General features: G+C 34.2%; 5 protein-coding genes and 1 non-coding gene across 7 annotated transcripts; 3 read left to right on the top strand and 3 right to left on the bottom strand.

Moving 5' to 3' along the window:
- The first annotated feature begins 388 nt into the window (after positions 1-388).
- TRNAV-AAC lies at positions 389-462 on the top strand. The gene has a single exon. It is a non-coding gene; the product is annotated as a tRNA-Val (tRNA).
- Positions 463-867: 405 nt separating this feature from the next.
- LOC124926965 (lamin-like protein) lies at positions 868-1845 on the bottom strand. Its single transcript, XM_047467300.1, has 2 exons — positions 1592-1845; positions 868-1409 (listed from the first exon to the last, which is right to left on the bottom strand). The coding sequence occupies exons 1-2, from the start codon at positions 1785-1787 to the stop codon at positions 1039-1041; spliced, it is 567 nt and encodes a 188-aa protein (XP_047323256.1). The 5' UTR covers positions 1788-1845; the 3' UTR covers positions 868-1038.
- A 145-nt stretch (positions 1846-1990) lies between these two features.
- Positions 1991-3895, bottom strand: LOC124926964 (chorismate mutase 1, chloroplastic-like). The gene is made up of 6 exons (XM_047467299.1): positions 3450-3895; positions 3101-3323; positions 2924-3010; positions 2689-2832; positions 2466-2558; positions 1991-2389 (listed from the first exon to the last, which is right to left on the bottom strand). The coding sequence occupies exons 1-6, from the start codon at positions 3623-3625 to the stop codon at positions 2150-2152; spliced, it is 963 nt and encodes a 320-aa protein (XP_047323255.1). The 5' UTR covers positions 3626-3895; the 3' UTR covers positions 1991-2149.
- Positions 3896-4804: 909 nt separating this feature from the next.
- LOC124926074 (cyclic nucleotide-gated ion channel 2-like) lies at positions 4805-7934 on the bottom strand. The gene is made up of 8 exons (XM_047466238.1): positions 7827-7934; positions 7092-7728; positions 6639-6854; positions 6213-6550; positions 6018-6129; positions 5709-5945; positions 5545-5631; positions 4805-5446 (listed from the first exon to the last, which is right to left on the bottom strand). The coding sequence occupies exons 1-8, from the start codon at positions 7862-7864 to the stop codon at positions 4952-4954; spliced, it is 2160 nt and encodes a 719-aa protein (XP_047322194.1). The 5' UTR covers positions 7865-7934; the 3' UTR covers positions 4805-4951.
- Positions 7935-11396: 3462 nt separating this feature from the next.
- LOC124927211 lies at positions 11397-13006 on the top strand. Its single transcript, XM_047467582.1, has 2 exons — positions 11397-11628; positions 11942-13006. The coding sequence occupies exon 2, from the start codon at positions 11986-11988 to the stop codon at positions 12799-12801; it is 816 nt and encodes a 271-aa protein (XP_047323538.1). The 5' UTR covers positions 11397-11628; positions 11942-11985; the 3' UTR covers positions 12802-13006.
- Positions 13007-13890: 884 nt separating this feature from the next.
- On the top strand, positions 13891-16625 carry LOC124927092 (histone-lysine N-methyltransferase set-26-like). Of its 2 annotated transcripts, none has more exons than XM_047467440.1 (2): positions 13891-14144; positions 14586-16625. In XM_047467440.1, the coding sequence occupies exon 2, from the start codon at positions 14613-14615 to the stop codon at positions 16536-16538; it is 1926 nt and encodes a 641-aa protein (XP_047323396.1). In that variant the 5' UTR covers positions 13891-14144; positions 14586-14612; the 3' UTR covers positions 16539-16625. The 2 variants fall into 2 exon arrangements, with proteins under 2 accessions (XP_047323396.1, XP_047323397.1); XM_047467441.1 differs by lacking the exon at positions 13891-14144 and adding an exon at positions 14182-14286.
- The last annotated feature ends 609 nt before the right edge of the window (positions 16626-17234 follow it).

The following is a 17234-nucleotide window of genomic DNA, read 5'->3' as shown; positions in this document are numbered from 1 at the left end:
TTAAGGTTAGGGATTGGAACTATTACATCTTTAGTGAATGGAAAAGAGAGAAGAGGGTTAAGGATTGAAACTGTTGTCCACAAATAGAGCCTTATCAAGCTACAATATATTCAAAACTCAAGTTAAATCCATAGTTGAGCTCAAATGATTAGCATGCTTCAATTTGTTACTAGTGTTTAATTGTAAGAATACATTATCATCACACTTGCCTTATACACAAATTCTGAGTTTCATGAGATATAACAAAACAAAAAAACTATTATATTGTTTATTTATACATATCATATTTTGCTTAAGGACAACTTGTTGTAGCAGCACTAAAACATTTTTGCAATAGTCTGAAAACAGAAAACGATTATAAAATCACATTATAGATATCAAAACAAATGGTTTCGTGGTGTAGTTGGTTATCACGTCAGTCTAACACACTGAAGGTCTCCGGTTCGAACCCGGGCGAAGCCAATAATTTTTTATTTTTTTTACATTTCTAACCATTTTAAGAGGAAAATGTTTAGTGTGATAATTCATTCTATACTCCTTATATGGAGGTCTATGATAGTCTAAAAATAAAAGTTACCTAACATAAGATATCAAAAATCCACTATATAAACCCATTTTGAAACACTTTTGATGATAATACCATTATTGTTTTAAATGTGAAAAGTAAATAAATTATTGTACCCCCAAGTCCAATTGGACCCACAATTGATTTCCCGTGTGTGTTATCATCCTTTTCCTAAATCAGAGGCACAAATCACGTCAGAAAAGTCCACATGGAGATAATGACCTAACCCTATTTTTTATTTTTGTTTCAAAATCCTAACAAACATATAAGATTAAAATGTAATATTATTTCCAAATCCTCTACTCATTTCTTCTACAAATTAATTAATTAATAAAAGTAAAATATTCAAAACAACAACAACAACATGTCAACATGCACATGGGTTCACTTCCCCAAAGAACATGCTCATCAATGCTAGATAGTCAAACAACCAGTTCAAAAGAGAAAAAATATTGATTCAAATCTTCTTCAAGCTAGCAAAGCCGAATGAATGAGTCCCATGTGGCTGCCACATAATTGATGACGATGGCAAGAACAGCAGGAATCACAATCTGCCCACCAAAGGACATGAACTGTGAAGAAGAAGAAGAAGCACCATTCTTTGTTGCAGGCAGAGCAGCAGCCGGAGGCGGTGGTGTTTTCTCAACAGTTACGGCCAACTTCATACCACCATAGCAATACCCTTTACCGCTAATGAAATAGAAAGGCCTTGACACATTAAGTGGAACCACGTCCCTTCCAGCTCCAGTTGTCCAATTGTGAAGAGGATGATCGGAGTTGCAGTTCTCATAGTCTGTTTGGTTCACCTCTAACACATTCATTTGGTTCCTGTCATAAACAAAGACTGCCCAAAACCCATTATTCATCAAGATCTAGCTGTTTATTAAACCTATTAACAGATCTATATCTAATATACCCAGTTCAGTTGAATCATCACATCACATCACATCAGATCTAAAGACATGCAAATTAAGAGAAATGGACAGATCTGACTGAAGCAAGCAGAGTAGATGATTTACTACTTACATAACCAGTCTTCAGTGTAGAAATGTTTGTCCTGAGCCCATATAGTGTAATTAACGTTGTTAGTCCATCCCATGTTTGCACCAACGATGTAGCGAACCGACGACGTTTGTGGGATCATCGCTACAAAGGCAAAACATGTCAGCACCATTACTAGGGCCACTGACGGCGACGCAAATCCAATTCTCAGCCTCTCCATCCCTCTCCCTTTCTCTCTCTCCCTTGGAACTGTTTCTCTGCAAATACCCTTTTTCTTACCTCCCCTCCCCCACCCCACTGGCTTAAATATATAAAAGTTGACAACTTTATTAATATTTATCCAATTATTGGTTGGATTCAAACTAAAGACGCTATAATTGGACATTATTGTAAACTGTGCTTAAATTTTTAAATAACCCACAAAAATATATATATATATATTTATATAGGTTTAGTTACTTTCCTATGTTTTAAATAAAACAAGCTAAATTTATACACACATGTCACACAATTATTGTAAATAAAAAAGGAAACATAAAACATAGAGGAATTGTAAATAGAAACCTAATTGGTAAATGGTGGTTAATCCAACCTCCTTAACAAATACTGAATTTGGACTTCCTTTGTTAATGGCATGATCCAGTCTTTATACAGATTACCAACCAGACATGGCTTAATTCTGCAAATGGTATCATCATCTTCTTCTTCTTCTTCATTCATCACCACCTCCTCTCCATAAGTTTTGGCTTTCATCTCCACTCTTCTCTTTATCGATTCTTCCACCACCGGATATGTCAGCAGGTCCATCAGCCACTCCGCGTTCTGAACATTTTTATGACAATTAGATAGCACATTTTGAATAAATATCATCCAGAATAAAAGAATATAACCGTATTACTTGCGCTATTATAGCCGCTTCATAGGCATCAGGTGAAGCCTGAAACTTTGCCTCCGCTACAAATTTCCCATAATGAATTCTCTTTGAAAGAGCCTGCAATTATATATCACGAGTTCACCAATTCATTCATTAATCTAACAAAAGCTGCCTTTTAGCGGCCTTGTTTCATACCCTTTATCCCATCATCTTCTCCTCAAAAGACTTAAATCAAACAATCTATTACCTGGAGACAAATTGTGTCACAGAAGGCAGCTGATCCACAGTTGCCATCATCTCCTTCCTCCACTAATCTAGGAAGAAGGTCTTCGAAGTACATTTCCCACACTTTCTTGTTAATATTGATTGAACTAGCAGCTGGATGAAGGACCTGTTTTGAGTATAGAACGTAAGAGAAAACAAAACGAGCTTTTTTAATTGTAAATTGTTCCTTCACATTTCCATTGTATTTGTATATATACCTGTTGGTAATTCAAAGGAGGCAGTATTGGTTTGGGTAAGGAACCTAAGAAGAAAGGATGCTCATCAGGACTATTATATCTTCCAATCTGGTTCAAAATTCATATTAGTTTCAGAATGATTCCACTTCAAAAAAGAACAAAATGACTGAATTAAACAATTTGGTTTAGGGTTTATACCCGAGCATGGAGTTTCTCTGTTTCTTTAACCATATATTCAACCAAGGATCCATCAAATTCCTCCAAAGAAAACGAATCAGGATCATATGTGTTTGGATTAAGACGATACTGAGCTCTCTCAAGGAGGCTAAGGATTATGCTGTCCTCTTGTTGAATTAAACAATTTCTTATACCATTTAAGCTATAGTTTTCACTCAGATCAACCCTTTCTTTCCCTGAATATCTGCAGAGAATAGACCCAGATTCCAAAAACAAAATAAAACTAAGTGGATGTGGATTATAAGCGAAGATGTATGCATATTTTACTTGGGCATATTCACAAACAGCTTATCGGCGAATAAAAGTTTACCCGATGCTCACGGCAGTGGCCTGAACCAATCGACCGGCATGTTTTTTTGAGCAGTGAACTAGAAACCTACATGGCTTCCTGCTTCCATGCGGCAAGAGAAAACCGGATCTTGAGGAATTGAATCCCTTAGTAGGCGAATAAGACAGAGGAAGAAGAGTAAACACTGTTGCATCCATAATAATCAGGGAAATGATTTCAATCCAGCAGGAAGGAAGGAGGAGATCACCAGCTGAGGTGAAATAAACAAGTGTGAGGGTTGGTAATAAGCCATTGAAGGAAGAGGGAGGGTAGGTGGAAGAAAGTGGCTTCGGAATGACGATCGACCAATCGAACTACAAACACGACAAGGGGCCCATTAGAAGAAGAAAGAGTGGCAGATGGTTAACAATTCAATCACGGAAAGGAATCTAGCTATCTGATGCGACTTTCATGAACATCATATTCCAAATGCACTCGAATCATCTGTCCGTACTATGACTTTCTTTTGGAACAATTGATTCTTCCTCAAAATTAAATATTGTTTTAAGGATTAGTTTTTTTAAAAAAAATTATAAAATTAATATATCACAATTAGGGACGTAAATGAACATACTTGTCCACGAGTTATTTGAATATTGCTCTCGATAGATAGTCTTAACACGAATCTCCTCTTCTAGTCTAACGACAATAAGAGGTAGATACTAACTTTAAATTTCTGGATTTGAGTCCGTCAGCGGTTAGTTCTGCGACTCGTTAAATGATTAAGTGTGTTTGCGAGATACATACTTAATCCTTTTTTTTTTTTTGCCTTAACGAATCGAGTTCAAACTCGATTAAAAGCTTGAAAATTTAAACGAATCAAGTTAGAGTTTTTAGATATTCGGCTCGTCAACTCGCAAACATGCATGTTCGTTTAGAGACTCGTTAATGATCCAATTCTTCTTTATATGTTAGAGTTTTGGAGTACCGATCATTATATAAACTAATACTATACTATGATGATGTAATATATGTCATAATCTCTTCCATAATATTTACTCCAATAGTCAACTTTTATTTTGATAAATATATTAAATACGTGTTAATTCTTTTTTTTTATTGTTTTTGCCGTTTTTTCTTTCGCAATTTATTCTTACATATATTAATAAGTTAATATATTATAAGAAGAAAAATGATTATTAACATGCGATTAAATATATACGCGTAAGCCCAACTAAATACATATGATTCGAGCTCGGTCTTTAATATAAATTAAAGTTTGAACCGAGCTCGAATATATATAAAACGAGCCGAACTCGAACCTAATCCGTTGAACTTGGCTAGTTTACAACCTTAATTAACGGAATCTTACCAAACCCAATTATGTGGAGATTCAGTTTGAATTAATTAAGCTTTAGATAGATTGGATTGAATGTTTGACTCATGATAAAATACATATCATTTTCCTAATAATAATATATAATAATAACACGTGACAAAAGAATTTCATAATAGCTTTGAGTTTTCCATAATGTTAAATATTATTAATCGAGATGGTCATGAGGCCTGATGGACATGAAAATAGCAGCATATTGCCTTAGCCTCCGATCATCCTCACTTTCATCAGACCCACTATTCCTAGGAGCCTTGATCCGGCTAGTCCTAGCAATATACCTGCGCCAAGCGAGCTGGATGTTGACGGCGGCCCATGTTCGCCAGTTGGAAGAATAGTACCTGGCGGTGCGTTTGAGTCTCTCAGTGGCGAACCTGTATCGAAAGTGCTCTGTTATGTACAACAGGTGGTTCGAGTCTAGACCAAACCCCTCCGTGGACTCTGTGCAAGTGAAGGTAGCCGAAGAAGCTGGAAGCCTGTCCAAGAAAGGCCGACGGAGGCACCATGACAGAAGCTCGTCCCCTAGAAATCCTCCTGCCTCAAGGAAACTAGTGCCCACATTCCCCTTGCTCAAACTTTGGCTTCTTTTTATGCGTCCCTTTACTATGAACACCATTCTTTGCACTGGATCCCCTTCTCTTATAATCTATATATATATAAAGATACAAGTTGCTAAATGACATTTTTTTTTTCCATACCAGCTAGGGATCGATTAATTGGAGAATGTTCGTTCATACTTCATACCTTCTCATCCTTGGAGTAAACGAGGGGTTTGACGCGATCACATATGTTGTCTAGGATAAGGTCGTCGAGGTTATGGAAAATGGGTACCTTAATTTGGAACATATTATTGTCAAAGAAACATAGATAATTTCTATTTGTTGCGTTTGTTTGTAATATTATTTTACCTTTTTGATGAGATCTAGGCAAAGAAATCGCTTGATGTCTCTACGAATCCCTTCGGGTAAGTCCTTAATGAGTTGCATCTCGTCTTCCCCACCCATGGAAGCCCACATATGTCTCTCAAAGTGACGAACTCTCTTCCTTAGTTGAGACGGTAGTAGCCTCCGCCTCATCCACCATTCCATGTCTCGACACCTCAACTGCATCTTCCTCTTCTTCGCCATCACCGCGTGCAAGAACACCTTGATCGAAACCACACCATTCAATAAGTTTTCTATTTTAATTTTTTAATTAAAAAAAAACTATCAATGAACCTGTATGTTTCCAATGAGAAGAGTGAAAAGCATCAATCCACTAAGAACCATGCTGATGCTAAACATGACCTCTAGCCAATTGCTAGTAGGTTCCAAATCATTCCCAAATGTGCTATATCCATCCATGCATCATTATTAATTCTAATTAGATAAACTAATAAAATTAAGATGAATACTATATATATATATATATACCTGAGAGTCATTAGGCCCCAGAAAATGGGATAAAGGACCTTGACAGCAAAAGATTTGTTGGAAATAACTGGAAGAGCCCATTGGTAAATCCCATAGCTGAAAGGTCCATTCACATCTAAGCACAATGGTTGCTTTCTGGATGATGATGAAGAGGTTGAGTTGGTGCATGGATTATAACCAACATTAACTGATACAGCAGAAGCCTGCGACATGAATTGTTGACATACTTTATCCGAGCAAAATAAGAAAATGTTACAGTTTGTTCTTCTTTCGCATTGCTGGCTTAAGCACGCCGCAACACGTTGTATGGCCAGGATGTACCAACATCCTCCCGCAACCTAAACAAACAAACAAACATGATATATACTTGAGACATGTATGTATGTTTTTTTTTTATATAAAAAAGAAATGAAATTATTCATATACATGAGAGGCGATGAAGTAGGCAATGAGATTAAGGGCAAAACCCCACCAAATGGTGCCAAAAATATAACCAGTGACTTTCTGCATTCTTCTCATTAGGTAAAGACTGTGATAGACTTTAGGCAGGAATTGAAATAAGAACATAAGCAGAAGTATTGTCATTATCGCCTTTATTTTTTCCTCTCTCATCAGCTTTGGTAGAATCAACCAAAACACTACCTGCATGCATGCATGACAATTGGCAAACATATATAAATATGACAAATTATAATTAAGTTAATTTCTTCTTCTTATTGATCTTCATCACATACACATTTCTCAAGACAGAAGGGGGACCCCAATAATTGCACAAAACAGCTGTATTTTCCCATTATCAGAAATTAAAATTTTAATTTTTGATAACTAGACTTAAACCAAATTAAATAAATTCTTCTCAAATAAACTGGAAAAACAAACCTGTGGAACGGGAAGTATGACGAAGGCGTCGAACCAGAAGCCCTTAACGGAGCGGATGTAATTAGAGGCGATGGCACGAGCGTCCCATACGAGCTTCCCGCACCCAACCACAAGAGACTCCCTGGACACGTACGCCAGTCTGAATTGCAGCCACAAATGGCACACGTGCACTGCATCAAGGCACGTGCGAAGAGCCGTTACCATCGCCGCTTGACTCACGTCCATGTACAAGCACGGCGAACCTCCCCGGCCGATGGACAGGGAGTAGAAGAACAAGGGATCAATAGCCAAAGCCATCCCCCGTGCAAGAAGGAAGGCCTGGTTAAGCCGTCGAACCCTCTTGCTCCGTGGGTCAAGGATCCGACCGAATGTACCGGATGGGCGGCGGTGCCCTGTTTTCCTCCCCCTTCCTCCTCCGGGTTTGTTGTTTATTGGGACTAAGGACGAACCGGCGGATGCCTCCCATTCGGGTTGGTGCGCTTGGTCACAGCTGGTGGAGTGGAATACTGGGACGCCTACTTGAGTGCAGGCGTAACATTCGAAGGAGCCTGAAATTGAAATTGGGCTGCCGTCGTCCCCATATTCGGTGGTGGTGGTGTTGGAAAGAGAATCCCGTCGAAGTAGTACTCCAAACCACCTGAATAAATCCCAATTATTATCATCAGACAGAACTTAAAAAACATGCAAAAATGAGAAAAGAACAACAGTAGAGGGAGAGAGAGAGAGAGATCTTGCCTTGGGATGGAGAAGATGGAGTTTGGAAAAGGGGGCATGGTTGGGAGAGAGGAACCATGAGAGAAAGAAGTGAGCAAAGTAAAAACAAATAGAGTTGGGAAAAAGAGAGAGAGAGAGAAGGGAATCTATAATAGAAGGGTTCTGTTCTGTTAAAAAAAAAAGAAAAGAGATGATAATGATGAAGAGAGAGAGAGAGAGAGGATTTTGTTGGTGAGTGAAATATTGATTCGTTGGGGAAGGAGGTGATGTCTGTCACGTAGCACAAATGAAGCGTAATACTTGTCGTGGCTAAACCTGAAGATGGCCAAAAACACTTTACCATTTACGGAAACGTAACCGATTCACTTGGTTATTGTTAGGATTTGGTTTTTTCTTTTCTTTTTTTACTCATGAAATTGTAAATAATTGATTGATTTTGAGGATATTGAATTTTTTTTTTTAATTTTTTTTAATATATAATAATAAATTATAATTTAAAATTATAAATATTTTAGTATTTTAGTAAATGTTGGATTGATTCAGTTTATAATCTTTATGTGTTCTACCTTATCGAATAAACTGAAATGAATAAAAAGTGAATCCTATCAAAAGTATATAAGAATAAGTTAAATAAATTGAAGTGAATAAGTTGATTATAAGCTAAAATGATTAATAAAAATTATGTTTGATTAATTAATTTTGGTTATTTAAATTCAAACCGGACATGTGGCCTTTACTAATCCTCTTCTCTTAAAAATTTAATAACTATCCTAATTTTAAATACAATTTATTTTTTTAGAGAGTTCTAGCACTATCTTAAATTTAGGCTTTTTTGGATTCAAATTATTTAAATAATTTAATTATTTGAAAAAATAATGATAGGTGGTTGAATATTTTTATTATAAAAATATTTTGGAGGATATTAATATATAATGATAAAATAAAAATTATTTTAAACATTTAATTAATAAATTGAGTGATATATTGTTAGAGAGAAAAATAACTTGGGTTTTTGTTTTTATTTTTCAAATAATTTAAAACAAGACATTAAATTTAATGGGAATAAATTTGAACATAATATGTTTAATCTCTTAACAAGGACTTTTTCAAATGGTAAATCTTAGATTTCAAAGAATTAACACAAATGAAATTTAATTTGCATTATTAAATCCATAAATGTAGGTCTCTGAAATATGTACATATAATAGAGAGTTGGAAACAAAGCAATTTCTCGTATATTAAATGCTTCATATTTAAGGCTCTAATAAAAACTAGTTTGCCTCCAATTGACTTGTATAATTATTAAAAAAAATTGCTTAGAAAAATTGAATTTGACTGTTTATTATTTAAATTATTAAATTAATTCAGGTTATATAGTGAAGCAGCAGTTATTTATTATTATTATTATTATTATTATATTGCATTGGTAGCTTCAAATTCAACACCAAGTAATTAATGTGTTGTTTATTAAATTTTACAAATTAAGATTTCATATTACAATAGAAGAGACTAGAAATGAAAATAATATATATATATATACGAGAGAAATGAAAGAGTTGTCTAAATTAAGAGTGATTCGATCTAATCAAACAAACCAAGCTCAAACGTAGAGAGAGAGTGGAAGCTTCCTCGTACCATTATCAGACAAATTATAACCACCTCAACAATGTTGTACCGTGGAATATTAACAATGTTGTACCGTGGAATATTATTGAAGAAAAAACTCCAACCTTAACTAATAATTCATATATGAAGATTATTTTTAAATCACAATTCATTTTTATTTATATTATTATGATTTCAAAAACATATGTTAATATTTTTATATTTGTTCCTCATCATGATGTAATAGCTTACTATTAAGCTTTATAATATAAGTTATTGATTCACTGTTATAACTAAACTTGCTATTAAGCTTCATTATATCCCACTATTATTAGAAGAAATAATTCTGAATGAAATAAACTAAAAAAAAAAATTAGTTAAATCATACCATATATATATTTTAGTTTTGATTCGGTTTTAGTTATTTAAATAACTAAAACCAAAAACACACCACTTCATCTTATCTATTATATCACTCAATTCATTAATTAAAATATAATATTTTTTATTTTTATTTTTATTTTTTAATTATTATATATTAATATCTTATAAAAAAAACCCATAACATACTCCAATTATTATTTTTTTTTAAATATCCAAAATTATAATCATAAACAAATTCAGATAAATAGATAGAAGGATGCTCTCACAACAACCAAAAAAAGACTTCCATGTTAATTTGAAGTAAATCATTATAATAAAAAAAACTTATATATATATATATATATATATATATATATATATATATATATATATATATATATATATATAAAGCTTATACAGCAAAGAATGAAATTAAAATAAATAAAAATACATTAATCAATAGGTTATCAGGGCATGGCATGGCATTTGTATCAGTTTCCCTATTTTGTATCCCTAAAAATAATATAAAATAATAATATCCATATTTTAGAGAATCAAATATAAATTATTCTACATCAACTTCCTTATCTTTATCCATATATCATTTAAATATTCATTAAAACAACCAACTTTTCAACCACCTCAACCACTTAATTACTTATTCATATATATTTAAATATTTATTATTAGTCATGAAAGAGAAAATATATTATTTTATTATTTAGGAATACCTAAATATAAAAATTCACCATTCATCATCCATACAAAATTATAAGGATAGAGAATTTGATAAAGCATTTTTTTTTTATAACTTTTATGTTATTTATCTTTATAATAGAGATAGAACACATTTTAAGGATTCTGCTACAAATGCCCTCGAGCTAGTAAATTCTCCAGTAGAACAACTAACTCCCCGACGGACTTTACAGACTTAATGTTAGAAAACGACGTAACAATATAATTATGAATGATACGAATCAAACGACTACCATCATCCATCATTGTAAATTCAACGTTTTTTCTCAAACTAAATATATAGTTTAAAAATAATAATAATAATAATTAAATGGTAACATAAATTCGCATCCATCCAAATTTTGTAACAATTACCAAAAACTCCAATGAATGACGATAATACTCCGCTATATTGGTCTGAATTAGATTTTGATATATGTATTAAGTTTAGACTAATTTGATTTTGAATTATATCTCTTATCTAATTTTATATTTTATCTATTATTCAAATTATGTGTTAAAATGTTTAAGAGAACATATTTTCTTTTTTAATATAATATTAATTTTAGATCCATTAAATTAGTGTTATTTATTTAAATTTAACTTTAACAAAATTATTTATCATTATTATTATTATAATAATAAGTTACTTTAAAAATAAAAAAAAAATGAAATTGATGCTGTTTGATTTTTGTATGGAAATTTTGATGAGATAAAAAAAATATTTTGATAAAATTGATAGATTATGGTATATAATTTTATTTTTACAATGAGTTGTTTTTTTTATAAATTTATTTATATATTTTCATCCTTTATTTAATTTAGTTATATAATTAGATTTTGATTTTATTAGGGATACAAAAGAGTGAGAAAGTCGTCTTCATGCCGTCCTCACACTCTAGATCTTTTCTTTCTTTCTCTCTCCCCGACTCTGAGATGGAAAGATTTACAGAAGAAAGAAGAAGAAGAAGTTGAGTGCAGTTTCTAATTAAAAGCTCGCTTTGAAGAGACCCGTGTTTGAAGAGAGGATGAGGAGCAAAGTGAAGGACTGATTCCTTCAATGCTGTCTCTCCTCTCCCACTAATCCATCCATCCATCTCAAACCCTTGCAATCTAATCGGTACGATAATCAACTCTTTCCATCTTCCCACTATTTATTTATCTTTTAATTTCATCACTATGCGCGATGTTTCCTATTTGGATTCTATCCCAATTACTAGGGTTTTCTTTTTCAACTAAGACGATGATATCGATTTTCGTGCTTTTTATATATTGTTTATAGGTCGCAATTGCTTTATAATGGTTAATTTACTAAGTTGTTGAATTCTTATGTGATTTACTAGAAATTCCATAGCTTTTGGGCTACCACTGCATGTTTTTGCTTATAGATAGATTCGCGTTTTGGTTTATAATGATTGGTTTCTGGCTGGCAGGTCATGTTCATTTTCCACTAGATCTTATTCTGACTGCTACAAAAATGTGGAACTTTGCATCCAATTGCTTTGCTGGTGGCGGCATAAGAACAAAGAATGAACCAGTAAAGCTAATTGGAACTGCTACAGAATGCTCGGATGATGATATCTCTTCGAATTCCAGTAGAGATGAGGGACTTGAGTGCCCTATATGCTGGGAATCTTTCAATATAGTTGAAAATGTGCCTTATATTTTGTGGTGCGGTCACACTCTTTGCAAGAATTGCATCTTAGGACTGCAGTTAGCCATTGTTAAGCTGCCCACCCTGCCAGTGCAGCTTCCATTTTTTATTTCCTGTCCGTGGTGCAACTGTTTGTCTCCGCGATTGATATATAAGGGAAACCTCAAGTTTCCGAGTAAGAACTTTTTCTTGCTATGGATGGTTGAGAGTAGGAACGGTGATAGAGTGAAATCTCATTCATCTTTATGCGGAGACCATCATCCGCCAATCTGGCCATCAAATGACATGATGTCACTTGGAACTCCATCAAACCGGTTGAGCAACAGGAGGGACCACCGATATGTTGGTTATTCAGAATCATTGGGTTTGAATGATGAACATAGCAGTGTGGCCGATTACTTGAATGTGGAGAGACTTCAATCTTTTCTGAGGAAGTGTTTGGTTTTCTTTGTTCAGTTGATGGCAAAGTTTCCACTTGTTCTTATATTCCTGATGATTGTGTTGTATGCGATTCCAGCCAGTGCAACCATCTTGGCCCTTTATGTTGTCATCACGGTTCTATTCGCCGTCCCCTCTTTCCTGATTCTATATTTCGCTTATCCGAGTCTGGATTGGCTGGTGAAGGAAATCATCACTTGACACATCTGCTTGTTTTTTTTAGTCTATAATATTAAGTAATTATTTTGTCGACTAGATGGTTGGTGTTTTGTACATAGACTAGTCCCCTAATGTACTCGCAAATTTGGGGTCATTTTTACTGTTTGAAGACGATTTGTGATTGTATTAAGGTGGTTGTTGTTGTAGTTATATGCATGTCTGTCTGATGTTGCTTATTGCATTTTGATCATAGCTGCGAGCTCTTTTTTCGTTGGATCAAGTCAATTGCTGTAGCTCTGAAAATTCAAGCAGATTATAGGTATAGTTTAGTTGTTCTTGCTTTCTTTGATATTGACTAGAAAAACCATACTATTTGTTGTCAAAATATAGAGAAAAGTGGATATGGGTAATACTTGTTTAGTTTTGAATAGAAGGAATAAGTTGTTGGAGGGTCATCTTTCATTTTCATTTGAACCAATTTTTTCACCTTTTATCATGATAATAAGATGGGAAAGTCAAATGAATTGGTGACATGTTAAAAGTAGTGGTCCAGCACTCCATTCTGAATGAATGTTCATCTTCAAAGTAATAATATACTGTTCATTAAAAAGCATGATTGATCAAATAAAAGAAGAAAAAGTATGATGATTCGATGAATGATTCTTATAATTCAGATGGTGGATAGTTCAAATGAACAAAATTCAAAATAACTAAAAAAAACATTGATCATTTTGAATTAGAATTGGTATACATGTTGATGATTTAAACCAAAAGTTAAAAAATAATAATTGGATCATGACCCCATCTTCTTATCTTTGTTTTTAATTGAATAGGTTATTGATATATATATTTTTATTATCAAATCTAATTTGATATATTTCCATAATATTTTTATAAAGTTATGTTTATTTCAATAATCTCTAAGAAATATTGTCAATATTCTAAATAAAAGAACAGTCTCATTTGGGTTTGAATAACTATTGAGAATTTCTTAAGAGGCGGAGTCTTCGAGCATCCTAGTTTAATCAATTTCTTTACTTCTGAATTTGGTATTAACAAATACAATTTTGATAATAAAACCAAACAAGGCTACATTTACGCCTTTTCTTTTTGGCTAAGTCTGAACTGAAGGAGCCATAATTTATTACTCCTTCTTCCTTTACCTCTTTGTTTGTATAATGAAAGATATGAAGGTTCCTTCTCCATTAACAGATTAAGAAAAATCTCATACCATCGAAGAAGAAGAAGAAGAAAGCCTTCAAAAATGGAAAGACTGCGTAGGCGTTAAACGTTGCTTGCACGATCTCTCAACACTGAAGCAAAAAGCGGCCCTCATTCAGCTTTCCTTCGCTTACAGGCTAAGATAGAAAACTGAACAAATCAAGGTGACATTTTCTTATCTCTTTCTTTCTATTTGTGTGTCAGTTGTTAAAAGTTGCCATTGTAGAAGAAAGGAAGGATCGGCGTCAGTCTTTTCAATTATGGGTTTTTTCTATAACTTTCTGTGATTCCGATTTCCGATCATGGGTATGATTGGATTGTTTCCGATGGTCTTCTCATCTTTACTTTCCACATTTTTGTTATAATGGTTTTGTATTTGTTCTCTTTTCATTTTTGATCTAGTCTTTGTAGTTATGGTCTTTTGAAATACCCTGTTTTCATCTGGTTGTTGGTTTCCTTTAAAGATGAAATTTGGTGGGATGGGTTTTGTTTGTTTGTTGGTGACATTACTTATGATCAGAAAATTAAAACAACCCAGAACCAAATTACTTAACAACATCTTACTGGTGATCATGATTCTGTTGAATCTCTATTTTTCATTTCAGGGTTCTTCTGTTTGATCGTTCTTAGAGATGGGAAGTAATGGGTATCTTGATATAAATGATCAGAGGCCTTCTGTTGATTCAGATCATCGTCATCATCAAAGCAGGCACTCCACAGGAAAGCCAATGCTGTTGAACGATTCTAAAAGGAGCAAAAGTAATCCGAGAAGGCATTCTAGCATAATTTCGGCTTCAGCAAAGATTACTCACAATAATAACATTATTCCCTCCCCTAATTACCTCAGAGCTTCAACTGGATCATGCCATGATTTCTGCAAGTTTGGAAGGAAAAAATTGTCTGAAGAAGTAAAGCCATGGCGTTGTATCCAGAAGCAATCCACGAAAGTTGAGAATTTTCCGCAGAAACATGCTGATACTTCAGTAATTAAAGTCTTACCCGAGAAAGTCGACGAGGATGATGCTACTGAAAAAGAGAAATCTTTTTGTGAGAAAATTGAAGCTGAGAAGAAAATGAAGGTGTTCAACAGAAAGCCCACTGTTGCTGTAGAATCAAAACCAAAAGCGTGGATCAGCCAGAAAGATATTGTTATAAAGAACACAGAAAGAGTGGAGAAGAAGCTTGTAGTGGATCAGCCAGCTGATTTTGGAAGAATAAAACCCATCATCAAACTTGGAAAGAGTTTGGACGTTTCAAAGGCCCCTGCCGCTGCCACTTCCAAAACTCAAAAACCACCATCACCATCCCCGTCTGCTGCTGCATCTCGGTCCCAGTCTGCTGCTGCATCTCAGCCCTCGTCTGCTGCTGCATCTTGGCCCTCGTCTGCTGCTGCATCTCGGCCCTCGTCTGCTGCTGCATCTCGGCCCCAGGCTGCTGCTGCTGCATCTCGGCTCCAGGCTGCTGCTGCTGCATCTCGGCTCCAGGCTGCTGCTGCTGCATCTCGGCCCCAGGCTCCTGCTGCGTCTCGACCCAACAAATTGGTTTCCACAAAGAGTCTGGCAAAAACAAATGGCACAAGAAATAGCAGTCCACAACAACAACAACAACCTGTAATCAAAAAGCGAATGGTGGGGATTCCTGAAGTATCAAAAAACAATGTGAAATCAAAATCCCAGGAGAAACCCATAATCAAGCAGATAGTTGAAAGTGAGAAGAATCCTGCTGTAGAATCAAACGAAAATGGATATAGGATTATTCATGAAGAAGAATCAAACAATGAGAATTCCCAGCAAAAAATGGATCAGATAGTTGAAAGTGAGAAGAATCCTGCTGTAGAATCAAACGAAAATGGATATATGATACATGAAGAAGAATCAAATAATGAGAATTCCCAGCAGAAAATGGATCAGATAGCTGAAAGTGAGGAGAAGCCTTCTGTTGAATCAAATGAAAATGGAGATACCATGGAAGTGGAAGAGTTGTCTGAAGATGAAGATGATGACGAAACAGAGGAGGACGAATATGAATATGAATACGAAAACTCCATCAACTCACAAAGCAGCAGTGAAGAAGAAGGTGAAGAAGTTGAAAAAGAAGAGACTTTTAATGGAGGAAAGCGACCAAAGAAAATCGCTGTAGATAATAATGGCAGTGAGGATGGTGTGAAGTTGAAGTTCAGAAGGGGAAGGGTTGTTGATATTGAGGCAGGAAAGGACAGTCCGAGGAGGCTCAAATTCAGACGAGGAAGAGTGGAAAACCCTGCAGAAGGGAGATCATCTGTGAAGATTCGGAACTTCAGAAAGAGGACGACGACGACAGTAACAAATAATGAGGATCTAGATTCTGAGATAATAATGTTGAGGCATCAAGATGTTGAAGAGAAGAAAGACGCCCAAGGTTTGTTCAACAACGTAATTGAAGAGACTGCTAGCAAGCTTGTGGAGGCTAGGAAGAGCAAAGTTAAGGCATTGGTTGGTGCTTTTGAAACCGTCATTTCATTGCAAGAGACTACTACTAGTAATACTAAGTACTCTTCTCCACAAACACTAATTTCTTAATTCTTGTTTTCGCGGTTTTGCTTTATTTTTATTTTTGGGCAAGTAGCTCGAGTGGTTCAAATATTTGACTTTCATATATCGTGTTAAGGATGGATGGTTTGTGATGATTTTATATACATATGTTGTGTTGTTTGGATTTTATGTTCTTTTTTCGGATTTCTTTTCTCTATATAGGATGTTTGTTGTTGAGGAATGTCACATATGAAATTGCTAATATAAATGACCCAATGAGGATGGATGTCTTCCTTATTTCATATAAAACCTATCCAAACAAAAGTTTTTTCATTTAAAATTGATCACACTTACTATTTATACATACAATTTTTTTCAAATGTAATGCTTAAATTTTTACACAATTGTACTTCTTATCATTTTTTACAAATGTAATGCTTAAATGTTTGTTGGTTTGTGAAATTGCATATGGAAATCATCTAGGTCATTTGTGTGCAAATCACATATGAAAATGGTCTAAGTCATTTGTGTGTATTGATAAGACTTTTTATTATTCATTTTGAACATATTTTTGATTATATGAAATATAGACTATTTTGATATAACTTTTTATTTTATCTAGAGAATATATATATGTATATATTATTTACTACATTTTAAAAATATTATAGATCATACTATAGAAAAATATATATTTTTTTTTTATAAAAAGAAAAAAAATGAGCTATTGGTATTTGAGAATAA

This window comes from Impatiens glandulifera, chromosome 2, assembly GCF_907164915.1.
Source record: "Impatiens glandulifera chromosome 2, dImpGla2.1, whole genome shotgun sequence".
Classification (NCBI taxonomy): Eukaryota; Viridiplantae; Streptophyta; class Magnoliopsida; order Ericales; family Balsaminaceae; genus Impatiens; species Impatiens glandulifera.
This window is presented reverse-complemented; position numbering and strand designations above follow the sequence as displayed.

Bases quoted from the DNA above. Each gene is read 5' to 3' on its own strand.
- LOC124926965 (XM_047467300.1), bottom strand. From the start codon at position 1,787: ATGGAGAGGCTGAGAATTGGATTTGCGTCGCCGTCAGTGGCCCTAGTA. The intron at 1,410-1,591 runs GTAAGTAGTAAA...GGTTTTGGGCAG, and splicing joins CTACACTGAAGACTGGTTAT to TCTTTGTTTATGACAGGAAC.
- LOC124926964 (XM_047467299.1), bottom strand. From the start codon at position 3,625: ATGGATGCAACAGTGTTTACTCTTCTTCCTCTGTCTTATTCGCCTACT. The intron at 2,833-2,923 runs GTATATATACAA...TACTCAAAACAG, and splicing joins CTCCTTTGAATTACCAACAG to GTCCTTCATCCAGCTGCTAG. The intron at 2,390-2,465 runs GTAATACGGTTA...AAAAATGTTCAG, and splicing joins AAGCGGCTATAATAGCGCAA to AACGCGGAGTGGCTGATGGA.
- LOC124926074 (XM_047466238.1), bottom strand. From the start codon at position 7,864: ATGCCCCCTTTTCCAAACTCCATCTTCTCCATCCCAAG. The intron at 6,130-6,212 runs GTATATATATAT...GGATGGATATAG, and splicing joins TGGGGCCTAATGACTCTCAG to CACATTTGGGAATGATTTGG. The intron at 5,946-6,017 runs GTTCATTGATAG...GTTTCGATCAAG, and splicing joins TTCTCATTGGAAACATACAG to GTGTTCTTGCACGCGGTGAT.
- LOC124927211 (XM_047467582.1), top strand. From the start codon at position 11,986: ATGTGGAACTTTGCATCCAATTGCTTTGCTGGTGGCGGCATAAGAACA.
- LOC124927092 (XM_047467440.1), top strand. From the start codon at position 14,613: ATGGGAAGTAATGGGTATCTTGATATAAATGATCAGAGGCCTTCTGTT.